Genomic DNA, 15,256 nt, shown 5'->3' on the forward strand with positions numbered 1-15,256 from the left:
CCTTTAACTTGGGCGGAGGTCGCTTCTTCACTGGAGAATGTGGTGGGGAAAAGTATCATCATTTGGTAGGCCTATCACTAATTCTTTTCATATCCCTTAATTTAGGCCATCATTTGAAGGTACATCGATGATTTCCATTACATAAGTAGCACCTAGCGGGCTGATCTTTGAAAGCTTGCACGTGTAAGATAAGTATCCTGACCCTATTTTAAACATCTGGGATAAATTAACAAACTGATTAATCTGATTATTCTCACAGGTGGATCGCAGTTAAACTCTTAATTATTGTAATCTGACAATGAGCACTTTTTTCTGAACTGATCTGTAAGCAAATAAGAGTGGATAATAGGCCGTTCAGATCAAGATCAAAGTAAGAAATCTTACTTGCAGCTCTTACTATTTCGAGTTTAATAAAATTATTCCTGCTTTGTATAACAAGAATAAATGATTAATCTGCCATTTTTGTTCCGTTCTGTTTTCCTTTTTCTGTTATTATTTAGAGGAGGAAATACTTTTGTATGCTTCTTCACATGATATATGTTCTATGCGACATTTTAGCCATTTTTAACATTTTTATCTTTCTCATTTCCTAATTTCTTCATTAACTCAAGCGATTATTTGCTTACCATTCTTAAGATTCTTCACGTTCAACAGTAACTCAGCATTACACTGTGAGGAGACCTACAACCTCTTAGAAAACTGTTCGCAAGATAGCAATGACTCAAATTCAGCAATGACTCGAGAATAATAGTCTGTCTTACCCATCAAGTAAAAGGCAAGTACGTAATGCGTACATATATATTTTTAACCACAGGGAGGAAGAAGAAAATGTCCGAAAGGATGAAAACAGAGATTCTGAACCCAAGAGGCGTCCTCTTCCTACTTCTGCAGGGCATTATCCAGCAAAAGAACATCTAGAACCTGATCGAGGCTACGATCCACCAAGAAGATCGAAACCCACGAGAAGTCATCAGAAGAATCGAACTCAGGACAGCTCCAAAGCACCCATCAAATTTCCAGACACCTATGAGTTATCTGTGCCACAGCCTAAAGTACCAGGTGAGCAAAAGCCTAGAATTTATTATGCCCCAAAACTAACTATGCGAAAGTTGAAATTTAACATATTTGTAAATTAGGAAAAATTTCTGAATTCTATACAAATTTGAATAAAATATATTAAAAGACACTGCTTCCAATTTTTGAGCATAAACCATTCGTACGGATACACATGCCATACGTATCATATTCATATATATATATATATATATATATATATATACGAATATATACGCCGTATGTATCCAATATGTACGAATAGGTACTGTATATGTAACGTATATTTGCAAATATAAAAAGAGAAGCAAGATTTTGCTGCAAAAATTCAACCAAAACTGGAAACATGTGCATGTACCAAATTAAAAATTTTCCTATAGATCTAGCTGTATATATCCCTAAAACTGGGAATAACTGGTATCTAGCTTAGATTTATTAAATTAGTTGAAGATAAAGGCCAACTCACATTCAGTTTCCATTCGAAAAATATAGATGAGAGCATTATAGAAAGATAAGGACACTTTTGGCGCAAATAGATTTTCTTCCTCGATTCTGCCATCTCTGAGGTATATGAACAAAAATGGACGCTTTGGTAAAAGAATGGCGAACTTTAATTTGATTTTAAGTTCTGTTAACATTCTAAAGCAATCACAGGACTTATCTTCCCACTCAGTTGCCTAGCTGCTTTTACTAGGAAAATAAAGTTTTTCATATCTGCTACATAGTAAAAGATGTTCCGTAGGATTACGTAATTCTAATAAATTAAAAGTTATCACTTTTGCATTGCAATGGTCAGCGAAAAATGTCATAAATGTAAACGATAATACCAGTTTTGTGATCGAATTATTTATAAATCATTTTGAACTGATAAATACACCGATACTCAAACTAAATAAATTTTTTCAACGTTCTGGACTTTTTTATGGAAATATTTGGCAGTGGTTATTTGGATTCAAACATATTTTTCTTGTGTATACCTCATATCAGACAGGAAGCCTTCGTCAACCACATGCAGGGGTATGCGGTCCTCCAAAATAATGCCTGCCTTAAACCATTGCACCTCCACCATCGTTATGATCCTTTTCTCTGTTGAGGGAGCAATGTTATCGTGTTCCAGGTTCTCTCCATGTAGAGTTACGCCGAGAATCGGTATCTAGGCTGAAACGTGTTTCATTTGTAAAAAGCATGTTGCTCCATTGAAGTTTGGTCCAAGTTTCCCACAAGTCCACTGAAGTTTGGTTTGCGTGTTGCCTGTACCATGCTAAAAGCTCTGTCTTGTGTGTTGCAGTGGGCGGAACGCAAACAGCGAGATTTCTCGCATACGGGTCTATCCCATAAAACCTTCGGGCAACTGTAAAGAGTGAAATTCTTCCAGTGACAGCATATAGCTTACATGAGAGCTGTAAAGCTGTAGCAGTCCTGTGTCGCCGCGTTGAAAGTGTCAGATAACAATCCTCATTCGTCGTTGCAGATCATGGTCGACCTTGTCCAGGTCTTGTCGATATAGATTCAGTATTCTAAAACTACTTTCAGATATTGTAGACAAAGCTGGACGTTACATTAAGCTCTGTAGCCGCCTGCGTTTGTGATTAGCCTGCCTCCAATCTACCGACAATTCTCTATCTCATTCCGTCATCCATACAGTCATGGCTACTTATTTTACCTGATACTTTACAAAATTTACCCAATTGTTCCAAATGTCGTGAAAGAATACGAGCACATAAATCGCCGAAAATCCCTCGTGCACTTATATCCTCTCCACAATCATAGCTCCGCGGACAGACATATATACGCTTATGTAAAAGATTCTGAATATTTGCATAATTCTTTGGAGGCATAATTAGTACCTTTGTGTCAATACCTTTTGTGTAAAAATAGATATAATTTTCAGAATCTCTTAATTTTGCACACGAGGATAAATATTAGAAGTTACTTAAATTATTTTTAAGGAAAAACTTCTATTTAAACCTCATATAAAGTATAACTGCTTGAGTCTGATCGCGTGAAATTAGCAGCAAATATATTAAAAATGTTAGATGACTGCATTTGTTTGAATCTAAAGAAAGTAAAACTAGTTTAATAAAATGTTTTCAAATTTCTATAATCCAAAAGATAAGAAGCAAATTTCGAAATCGTTTCTAAAGTTATTTGCGCATCTAAAGATATAAAAAAGTGGAATTTGTAAATTTATATTTCACTGTTAATGTAACATAATAACAATAATTTGAAGAGCACACATTCTTATACAAGAGTAAATTTTTAAAGTCAGCTTTTGGTATAAAATACGGTTTGACAATGAGTCAAAAGAAATAAAAAGTAAAATTAAAAAACACTTATTCCCAAATCCTCTTTGTAAACAGTTCCTTTGTTTTTCTTTTCTAGCTTGCGGTGTAAAACCATACGAGTTGTTCATAGCCGGTGGGCAAGAATCTGATGAGCACGAATGGCCTTGGATGGTAAGTGATTTTTCTTCTATTAAGTTCTTTTTAAGAATGAGCTCTTCGAATCGCGCCTTTTGATTATATAACATTATAGGGTTGTATTTGATCGGTTAATTCTAAGTAGTCCAAAAGCTCTAACAGATGTGGAGAGAATTATCGTGGTGTTTGAAAGCAGCAACAAATTCAAATAAAGCTTTATTTGAATTTTTTTATTTAAGCAGAGCTTCGATTTTTATTTTTTTTTTTTTTTTATTTTATTTTTTTTTTATTCTAAGTAGTCCAAAAGCTCTAACAGATGTGGAGAGAATTATCGTGGTGTTTGAAAGCAGCAACAAATTCAAATAAAGCTTTATTTGAATTTTTTTATTTAAGCAGAGCTTCAATTTTTATTTATTTTTTTTTTTTTAATTTAAGCAGTGCTTCGAACATAAATACAAGTTCTTCTGTTAACAAAATCAACCGCAGCTCGTAGTGATGCAACTAAAGTAATCGTCAAAATTCAATTTAAAACGTAGACCAGTAGTCAGGGACTACAGAACTTAAGTTTAATCTAAGCTGGTTTAATGACTTGACCGACCGGCTTAACAATTTCAAATGTCAGCAGTGATAACGCAAAGCCGAATAATTAATTATAAACTCATCACAGCTGGCAGGAACTAACGTAACGTACCTAAAGGCAGAAACATGCTCTGCCTTTCAATCCAAAATGTTCAACGAAAATATTATCTAACCTCATTTAGATTCTGCTGAGGAAATAGAATGTAGAAGTTATAGTGAAATCTGAAATTATAAAATAACTGGTTAATTTAAACTAATAATCTTACATAGATATGCATAACTTTGTTTCAATGCACACAACTCTGTCTTCTTTCACAAGCGTAATGCCTAATTAAAACTATTCCCAGCTTGCAAATAATCATGAAACACCTTATGAAACAATTAACTCAGTATTTGCGGGAAGGGTTCCAGTTCTGTAAAGATTTTTCACTTTTTCAACCATTATTATGATAATTATTCTTAAGATTTAATTCCATTCTATCCTTCTTGGATCATATCGTAGTCGTTTTCTCTCTTAATTAGAAAGTTGCGCAAATTTAAACACATGCGGCATAGATTAAACGTACAAGTTTATCTGTTGCCCACTACAGCGTAGCTTTCGTGAGTAGCTTCAGTCTCCCATAGCTCTGCTAAAACCGTAAACAAGCAAATATTAAATAGAAGTTGGGATGCTGATAAGTAATTGAAAGATTTTGCTGTAATGTAGACCGACTAGGTGTTTGGCTTTGAATTAGATACTTGTTTTTTAAATAATTACAATTAAGCCACAGTACAAGTAGCTTCATTTGTACTTCTTATACGAAGTAAAGGAAGTATTGTAATAGCAAAAATTTTGGGGTATCATATTTCAACGAAAATACCCATTTTTACCGCACTCCAATCCATTTGAACGATGTTTTTGCGTGTCATGTATACGCACAGACAGAATAAAGGACTGTCTTTTCCAAAACTTATTGTAAACTGGATTTCAAATGGATTCAGAAGACACTTTTTCGTGAATTCTGTACGTACGTACGTAGGTATGTATCTCGCAAGACTCAAAATAGAGTAGTCGTGGAACTTTGAAAGTGTGTATATGGAACTGCCATAACGTGTAGTTGTGCACCTCCCTTTTTCGTTACAGTAGGCTGCACCAATCATATATATATATATATATATATATTCCCACTTTGTTACCTGGTTCTGTGAGCTTAGATTTTGTTCTTATAAGAATAAAATTTTTGGTAGATTGTACATTGTTTTCCTTTAAAAGTGATTGAATTATATATTTAAGTTCCGTTAAGGTTTTCATGCCTTTAGTTAATCTACATGCAACAGTTGTAGAATTATCAACGATTTATTGTAAGTGGCGCTCGGCCTAATGAAGGCCGCCATTTGTTTACATTTGAAATTCTTAGTAGCATAGTGAAATTAAGTCAGTTGGTGCTCCAACTTCAGTATCTTGTTACGCAGCGGTGTTAAGAGTTAAGTTTAAATTTTTGTACACCAAAACTTTTGTCTTTTTGCCCGTTTGGCGAATCATTTGTTGTTATTTGGATATTTTAATTGCAAAAATTGTTCTTTTAACTATTTTCAACCGTGTTTGGTGTTTTAGGTTTCCCTGTAATTTACAATTTTTAAGGAAGACGTTTTGAATTTTTATGTATTTTGTGCCTTGCCGCGGAGCGAGAACGGAATTGATTGAATAAATATAAGGGCTGTTCAAATGAAAAGGTACGAAATGTCGTAAGAAACAAACAGGTTGAAATTTGAAGATGCCGCTTTGGGATAACGCAGTGAGGACATATTAGGACGCGAATGTAGTGTCCTGCGTGGATGTGCACACGCGTGGGCGCCCCCATACAGATTTACTGGATAATTTGCTAGTTTTCTCTGCACTAAGTTATGGAATGCAGAAAGACCACAAGTCGTCTGGAGGTTAAATTGTTGAATACTGGTAAGTCGATCTAGTTCCTAACTCAGACAAACAGGCTGTTCGCATAGGTGCATAGGTGTTTTTTTTTTTTTTTCTTTTTTTTCAGGTTTCTCCATATGTAACGTGAATATAAACCACTTTGCCTCAGGATTATTTCCACGAAGGCATCCCTCCTGTTAGACAGATAGCCCTTGTGAGCTTTGGGATACTTTAATAACCCAATAACCTTGAGCCGGAGGTGCTCCAATAACATCACGAAAGCACGAGTTGAACATTCCTTGTAGCCCTTATTTGTAGTAACTTACCTTTTCGCTCGCTATTTTGAAATACCTTAAATTTGCCTTTCTAGTAGAATTGATGGAAAAAATAAAAGAGGGGGACAGCTTTAATATAAAACAAAAAGATTCAATCAAAATAAAGCATACATCATTATTTTTTTTAAAAACATACGACAAGCACTTAGGACATGAATTTCTTTCTTGGCAGGTATATGATAATTAAATTAATAATTTCCTTTGGAATTTCTCAAACCATAGGCGAACAATATACAGCTAATTGCGACGGTTGTTTGAAATATTTAAGAAACATATTCATATTAGTTGAATGAGAAAGGAAATTATTGAAAACAGAGGAATTATATTTTCTTTTTCTCTATTACAACATTTTGTTTTATTAAATTTTGATTGAATTTTGCCCTTAAATATATGCTTTCTTCGTTCATCTTTAGTTTAACAAAATTTCCCTTTTGTGATCGGCAAGTATTAAAATTAAATTTTGTAAATGTTAATTATGCTAATTGAATTTAATGTGCATTTAGCCATTAACTACGGCATGACTTAAGTAAAAGTTAAAAGATTTTAGTGCCGGTTTGACCTTAAGCAATTGTCAATAGTTTTTAAATCATTTTAATAACTAATTAATGTGTTTTTATTTACAGACCGCTATATTTCGGCGGCATCAAGGCTCGAGGCCCAAAACTTTCCTCTGCGGAGGATCTCTAATTAATACAAAATATGTGCTGACTGCTGCTCACTGTTTCGTGAACAATTACGTTATACTGTGAGTATTAAACATAAGCTATTTGTTTTGATATTAAATCTGCCATTGTCTAAGAAAACAAAATATTGTTTCTCTTTGAGATATCAATATGAAATACAACATACAAAACTTACGATATTAGTCCTGTTTTATTTCATTTGCGTTCTGCAAACATCAATTAACATTGTATAATTTTACAATATAGAAAATGTTTTTTAAATTTAATTCGTAGCTCAGGAATAGTTTTATTATGTTCGGCAATATATAGCTTAGGATGATAGTGTGGATAATAATATAATAGCGATATTGTGGTTTGAAAATTACCTTATTTACCGGCGTATAAGACGCACTCTTTTTCTTTGAAAGTAGGTCTCAAAAACGGGGTTCTTCTTATACGTTGATACTCAGTTTTTGATTACATTCATTTCTGGAAATTTCCCCTATTCGGAGTTATGCAATTTTTTTCTTGTTTCCTTGCGGAGTGTGGGAATATTACAGTTACGTAGAGTTCAGTGAATGCGCATGCGCTATCATCGACTACCACAGCTGAGTTCGTTTAAACATTCCAATTTTTGTGAACGACTTTTAAGTGTGTGAAATTTCTACTGTTCAGTTTTCTTAAAATTGTTGGCAAGTTATGGATCAAAAACAACGTCGGCATTGCTATAACATAGCATGCAAGCAACGTGTGATTGCTTATGCTAAAGAGCATGGAAACAGGGCTACAAAGAGGCATTTCGGGCCACCCTCGACTGAAAAAAGGATAAGAACTTAGTGAAATCAGGAAGAGAATCTGAAAAAAGCAACTCATGGAATGGGTATTTTCAGAAAGTATTACATTGTATTTGTATTACTTTATATTAAAAATAATGAAAAATTCATGATAATGATCAGTAATAATGTTTTATCCTTCAGAAATGTGTATTAAAAAGGGGGGTGCATCTTATAGGCCGGTGCGTATTATACGCCGGCAAATACGGTACAAATATTCTGCCACATTCTCAATTTTTCTATGAAGAGACGAAATTCATAATTTTCAGGAATGTATTACACTTTCTCCTACCTTAAATTGAAAATAGCTGCAGTTTGATTCAGCCTGCAGAGCATGCTTAACTTTTAGTGACCATGGTGGCCAAATTTTTCTATTTACTTTCGGAGCCTGAAACCGAGTCTTACCTCAACTTCACACTCTCATTATCAGCGTATCAAACTCACTCGATTCCTGCTGCGTAAATTATTTATGTTGCCCTTCTGTAGTGGTATCGCCATCAGCAAAAGCCACTTTTACGCTGCTGGGCTTGGATTTGAAATTCCAGTCCAGCGAAACGTAAAAGATGATCGATGTATGCAGAATATGAACACTGAAAACTTGCCAGCAAAGAACTTTTTTGTACCGTTGATGGAAAGGAAATTCAGGTTTAAAGCTCTCCAATCCCTTTTACAAGGTGCTTCCTCTCAAATTTGGGAATACATTCCTGTTACTCTTGATGCTCATAAGTCCATGGCATTATGATTTATGACGGACTTATCCATGTGGACAAAGTAAAAGAAATTAAAACAATTGCCATGTCTTCTACCGTAATCAAATTATTCGAAAAGAACGCTTGAAATAAATGAGCATTTTTAAACAGTTAATCAAAATACAACCTTCATTTGGATTGCAAAAATATTAGTTGTTTATAGGATGAATGATTCGGTGAAAACAGATGGCAACAAGTTGAATGATACTAGTCTTTTTTTCCCATTTTAGCTACATCACGAAATACTTTACCATTATGTTTTTATCAGTTATTTTTGTTGCCATCAAAATTATCTCAGTAGTTATTTAATAAAACTCTAGAATAAATTTCACAGTAAATATTCCATGAGAAATCGAGATTGAAAATCATTCATGGATTACACTTGCAGAAGAATATAGTTTAAGTCAGTTTATTTAATTCGCTTTTGTTATCCTTCTTTGCTATGAGCTTGTAAAATTTATGAAAAGGAAAAACAAAGATTAGTTTCAGACAGTAGACTGGCTTCTCCCTTTCTCCACTCACCTAAGAAAAGTTGAAGGCCATGTTAAATTATCAACGGAAATTCAAATATTTAAGATATTCTTAGGAATTGTACAGTTCTGATCTTACTCTAAATCTTACCTGCTAACTTGTTTCTGTGATATTTCCCTCAAGAGATACACTATATTTTGCAGCCCACCAGCGGCCGATCGGTAAAAGTCACTGAACACTGATAGTTCGGTCCGAGGTTCGAGTCCCGCGAACGGGCTGGCTGCATGGGTGTTTCCGGGACTTTCAACGTGTGTAACGTGTATATGAACCAGTTTCTCTTAGAAAGTCCTCCACGAAGGATCCCTCCCCTTAGGTAGATAGCCCTCAAGTGCTTTGCCGTAATCGAATAAACCAAACCAAATACTATATTTTACATTTTATATGACGTGAATGATAACATTCTCGAAAAATAATGTTAGACCTTCAGAAAGAGATAATAGCATGGCGTATCCAAGAAAAATGAATTCTATTATTCTGTAAAGTAGAATATGTAAACATCGCATTAAATTATTTGACTACGCCAAATAAATTCGTACTCTATAATAATTTTTATTGTACTAATGCATCAATAAACACAGTCACAGAAATGAAAAAATGCATTGACATTCTTTTATTTCGTTCCAGTTTCAGATAATAGATAATATTTCAAAATTTACTTGTATTCTTTGCAAACGGTTAGAGAAACGAAATATTATTGAGCAAAAAGTTAGTTAAAAATTAGTTAAATTTGAAAATAAAATACTGCTACAATAACATTAGCAAAATTTTGTTTCCTTATGTTATTAAAAAATAGCTTCTCGAATATAAATATTTTGTTTTAGGATCTCGTCTGATAGGATTCACACCTAAATTAAAAAAACTGTTAAGAATAACAAGTACTTTTCTTTTCTGTTTGCACATTTGCGCAACGCAATTTTCTTCTTAATGAAAATATGTAAAAGGTCAGAAATATTAACTTTTTCTGTATATTGCTTCATACTAGAGAAAATCGTCTGAAGATTTTTTTTTAGTATATACACAGAGAAGCAACCGATCGTAATTAATAATGGCAACAGATTCTATAAACTTCCTTGAACGAAATTCTTTACTCTTACCAATGACGCAGCAATTGAAAAATAATTATGTATTGCAGATAATGATATAAAAATTTTTATCAGCCAAATAAAGCTGTGACTAATGAAATAATCTCAAAGCATCAGGTATGCCTATTTCGTCATGTGTCTTACACATCTTTTCTTTTTTATTTATTTCCTAAGACAACGTTTTGATTTTTTCTATAATTTCATTTGCCATAAAATTGCGCAAGTACTCAACGCTAAAAAGAAATTTCATTTCAAATATTTCAAAACATATTCTCAAGATTTCTTCTGAAGACTCGTAATGCCATCGACTGTCTTGTTAGCTCGCGGATCACAGTTAATTATTTCTCGAAGCATCTGACAAAAATAAACCTGTTATACCGGCTACTGTTACTAGAACCTACTAACAGAAACGTGATTTGAATTAAAATGAGAATTTGAGGCATGCAGTCGTCATTATCGGTAAATAAATGTTTGAATTAAAGTAAGAGTTATCACCTGATTATACCTTATATATTTCATAAAATACCACTCTGAAACATTTGCGTAAGTTCGTAAATCGTCATAATTAATACTTGTAATGGTTTGATTTATTGGATATTACTTGACTATTTCTTTAATATTTTATTCTAGCAGCTCTGAATTATATTCTGGGTAAATATAAAACGCAACCAATATTGCTTTTAAACTATTTTTACTACTTTGTACGAAATATAGGAAGTATTGTAATCGTGAAAAATTTCGAGTATCATATATCAACGAAAATATCCATTTTAATCGCTCTCAAAACTATTTGAACGATGTTTTTCCTTGACATCTGTTCGTAGGGGCAGAATAAAAGACTCTTCTAAAAAGGATTATAAAATGCATTTAGAATGGATTCAGAAGAGATTTCTTCTTAACATCTCTATACTTACGACGTACGTGTCTATTTCGCGTAACTCAAGAACGAAGAACCCTAGAACATTGAAATTTTGTACATGGGATTGCTATAAGCATGTAGTTGTACACCTCCCTTTTTCGTTTCAATCGGCTGCACCAATTGTATATATATATATATATCCACACTGTTACCTGGCTGGGTGAACTTAGTTTTTTATTCTTATATGTTGGTAAACTGCGCATTTTTTTTAAAGTAATTGGTTTTATGTTCCGGTTAAGGTTTTTATGTCTTTTCTTAATCTGCATGCAATAGTTATAGAATTATCAAATTTTAAAAGTTTAAGGTGGCGAGTTAAGCCTAACGAACCGCCATTTGTTCACGTTTGAAACTCGATAGAATAGCGAATTAAATCAGTTTCTGCTCCTTCGATGATGTCATTTTGGCGAGGGGTATCAAAAGTAAAGTTTCAGTTTTGTGCACTGAAAAATCAGCCTTCTTGCCCGCTGGCCGAGTTGTTTGTTTTTGCACAGAAACTGTAATTTTAATTTTAAAAACTGTTTTTTTAACTGTTTTAACTGTATTTGATGTTTTATGTTTTTCTCTATTTTACAGTTTTTAATAAAGATGTTTTGAGTTTTTATGTACTTTTGCTTTCCCGTGAAGTTAGAACCAAATTAATTGAATAAGAAATAAATTTCTAATGAAATTCGAGGAAATAAGTTTAAATGAAATGCAGCAAAAAATGTATATAACATAAATGTATACAAGGAAGTCATGTGGTGTTCAAATCAGATTTTTTTTCTTTTACACGGTCTTCATTTAATAGGTTTGAAGGAAAAGAAATTTAGTTTACGTCATTTCTTTTGATCTAATGCCGTTCAAAGAGCGTTCTCTTTTTAAAATATCTCCGTAAGAATGCGGTTCTTAAAATATATTTATATTCAAAAACAAAAAATTCTACGAATTTACATTTATATTTGTGGTTCCTGAATTTATTCCTAAGATGTTATTTACAGTAAAGAATATAGACTAATTTTGATTTTACAAATACACATATGGACCATAAAAATCCTGAAATAAAAACCAATCTCCCATGTTTATTTAGCTTTCTATACTAGTTGAAGCACCCGACGTTACTCGTGTGAAATGTGAAAAGGCTTTGTTTCAGGGGATGGGAGTAGTTTTTTTCAAGAAGTAAGATCGTGATTTCCCTCCCATTTTGGTTTAATGTGTATTGTACAAAATTTTATCAAGCTCGAGTAAAACTGTAGAATAGTGTAGAACTATTCGGCGTCATGTAATGGTTTTCGTATGAGCTGATTATCGGTTATGTCTTTTCTCCGAAATGAGCTTTTCGAAATGCATCATCCAATCTGGTTTAATTTTTCACCGATTTCGAAATATTCGTGAAAAACTGATACAGGGCATTTAAATTCTGCTTTGAAGACTCGACACTATTCTAAAGCTTAAACGAACATGGCGCCATCTAACGCTTTTAGTAAGAACAGTTATCAGGTTCTGCGTTCTTCCTTACTTGCTTAGGGAACATTGACTGTCCTGATTCGGAACAGGGAGCTTACTAAAACTATGTTCAATAAATTTGGGAAGTAGACAATACACACAGGAAGGGTATGCGAAACCCTTTATTTTTCTCTCTTTACAATGATTTCCGGACTTCGGAAATACAGAGACCAACCACTTGTGGTCTGAACGTAAGAATATAAAAATATTAACTAAACTTACTAACTAACTTTGGATGAACTAACTGACTAACTGATGACTAACTAACTAACTGATGACTAACTGACTAAACTAACTTTGGATTAATCAAACAAGTGCCTAACTCCAAGATTGGCCGTATATTAACAAAAAGCCGTATGTAGTACAGAGAACTGCTAACACTACGATACGTTTAAAATTATCAAGAGGATTAAACCTCTGGCCTTGAAGGCAACCAGCAACCGAGTAAAACTACTATGGCAAGCGCCCTGCTTCTAATAGCTCCTTCCTCTCTCTTGCTTGGCAAAAAGCCACAACTTAAGTACTTGGCGTTAGCAAGACAAATTTGCATAAATAAGTTAAAGCTTTTAATTCTGGCCGGAAGTAGAAAATAAGAAGTGATAGTAAAGATTTAAAATAAAATAAACGTTAGTAAAACTTAGGATCCTTACACAGTCAGCGGGGAAGTAATAACTGCGACGTGAAACTGAATGACATGATTTGAAAATTGAAACTGTGTAGAAAAATTAATGTGTATTTTTCATAAAAAAAAACAATTACAAAGTCCTAGCGTAGTATGTATGATTGCCACTGGCAGCAGAAACGAAACGGAGGAAACGTGAACCTAAGATGGGTGTCGTGAGCTCAGCGTTCTAATATAAATACCAGCATGAACATGGGTCTACTACTGGGATGGTTTTTCAAAATCTTGTGACGACAGTGACTTTCCTTTTGTTTTGAATGTCAAGCGTACAAAATTTTATTAAAATGGGAAGAAAACTGTAGATTTGCATGAATTACAAAGACAAATAAACAATGTGCGTAATTTGCGTATTTAATTAACAAATAGCGATTTAGGAAAAATAAGTTGCCAGTCCCCGGATTAAAATATTTTTATTTTCCCCGTGGCATTGTTTTGTCGTTCAGTAAAGTATAAAATGTTTAATTTTTCTTTCAAACTTATTATATTACTAAATAACAAAGTAAGCCATTTAAAAGCAATAAATACGTTACGATAAATACGAATTAAATACGTTACGATAAATACGATTCAATAGATGCGAATGAATCTGTGATTCATTCAAATTATTAACAATTCTTAGCTGGATCTGTGAAATTACACAAGCTCCATTCATTAAAATCATCCTATATACCATTTTGTTTCTGCAATGCATTTGCTCGACTTACAGGAACGCTTGCCAGGTGGAGTTCCAGTTTTTCCTGGAATTTGAGATGTTTCGTTAATTACATTTGAAGAACTGAAATGGAAGTACGGGCATTATATGCCAGCTGCTGGTAGCCATGATCTTCGGCATTGCATGAGATCTCCGCGAACTTTCCTTAAACTGCATTTAAGCAAAATTTTGCGGTGTACGTTTTCCGAATTATGTACTTGGAATCATGAAAAATGGGATCTAACAAATGGTTATCACTTAATATCAAAAAGTTATTACAGCATGTGGGCTGATCCTAGCTGGATCTGTAAAATAAAAGATTACCCAGATTGAATTTCAGTAGAGCACTACTTTTATTAGCGTATACGTAATATGGACATAGTATTAATATACTGCATTTGGCATATATGAGACCAATCTCATTACTACAGATAATGGAATTGGAATTCTGTTTTGCAGCCACAGACCAGTCCTTTTTAGCATAATCCGGTGCCATGTTGTAGTATGTTTGCTTATAGTGGCCTTGGTTAGTAGTGCAGCATAAAATTTAGCGTCAAATTCCTTTTGACAATTTTAAAGGGATTATGCTTTGCTTTACGAAAAAAACTCTTTGACTCGGGGTTAACACCATCTTGCTATATTTGGCGGCTTTTTTCTTCACTTACTTGTCACTGCTATTGGGAGGAAAGCACAACATTAACAAGAATTTCTACAGTGTGCCTGTAGATTTACTTCAGTGGACCTGTAGCACATTCTATTGTGCACCTCAGAAAAAAAAATATAACTAGAAAAAACGGGATATTCCTAACAATATCAGCAAGCCAAATTTTATTTATTTTTTTTTTGGCTCACTTTAGGTGTACTTATGATACCCTTGTATTATTTATTAATTATATATTATATAAAGTATATTAACTATATTATATAAAGTTATTGATATATAATTGGTTTCATTTCATTAGGCCTGCGTCTTCCTTCGTGGTGCGTTTGGGCTCCCATTACCTGAACAGTGGTGAAGAGTACACTGTCGCCAGTTTGGTCATCCATAACAATCACAGCGGTTCCGATTTTTTCAATGACATAGCTTTGGTAAGACTGGCCAGCGAAGTATATGTAACTGACAAGATTGCTCCCATATGTTTGCCATTTCCGGAAATGATCAGGGAAAATTTTGTTGGAAGGATGGCAACGGTCGCCGGATGGGGTGACACAGCTTTCAGTAAGTGGTGTTCTTTGGTATCATTTTGATTTCTACAATCAATTTAAAATTTTTATCATTATTTCTACTCCATTTTCTTTCAGTTAACTCATACTTCACAAATATCCAAACAAAGTAAATCTTTC

General features: G+C 33.6%; 1 protein-coding gene across 1 annotated transcript in view; it reads left to right on the top strand.

The window, feature by feature from the left end:
• Nucleotides 1-15,256, top strand: part of LOC118199963 (uncharacterized) — a 74,707-nt gene that overhangs the window by 37,773 nt on the left and 21,678 nt on the right. Inside the window, exons 4-7 of the mRNA XM_035371870.2 lie at nucleotides 815-1,059; nucleotides 3,436-3,509; nucleotides 6,905-7,026; nucleotides 14,875-15,131. Coding sequence (XP_035227761.1) covers nucleotides 815-1,059; nucleotides 3,436-3,509; nucleotides 6,905-7,026; nucleotides 14,875-15,131 — 698 coding nt within the window. The remainder of the gene's footprint in view (nucleotides 1-814; nucleotides 1,060-3,435; nucleotides 3,510-6,904; nucleotides 7,027-14,874; nucleotides 15,132-15,256) is intronic.

The sequence above is a fragment of the Stegodyphus dumicola genome, chromosome 7, assembly GCF_044657685.1.
Source record: "Stegodyphus dumicola isolate Sdum_Otavi_A_Nest chromosome 7, ASM4465768v1".
NCBI classification, from domain to species: domain Eukaryota; kingdom Metazoa; phylum Arthropoda; class Arachnida; order Araneae; family Eresidae; genus Stegodyphus; species Stegodyphus dumicola.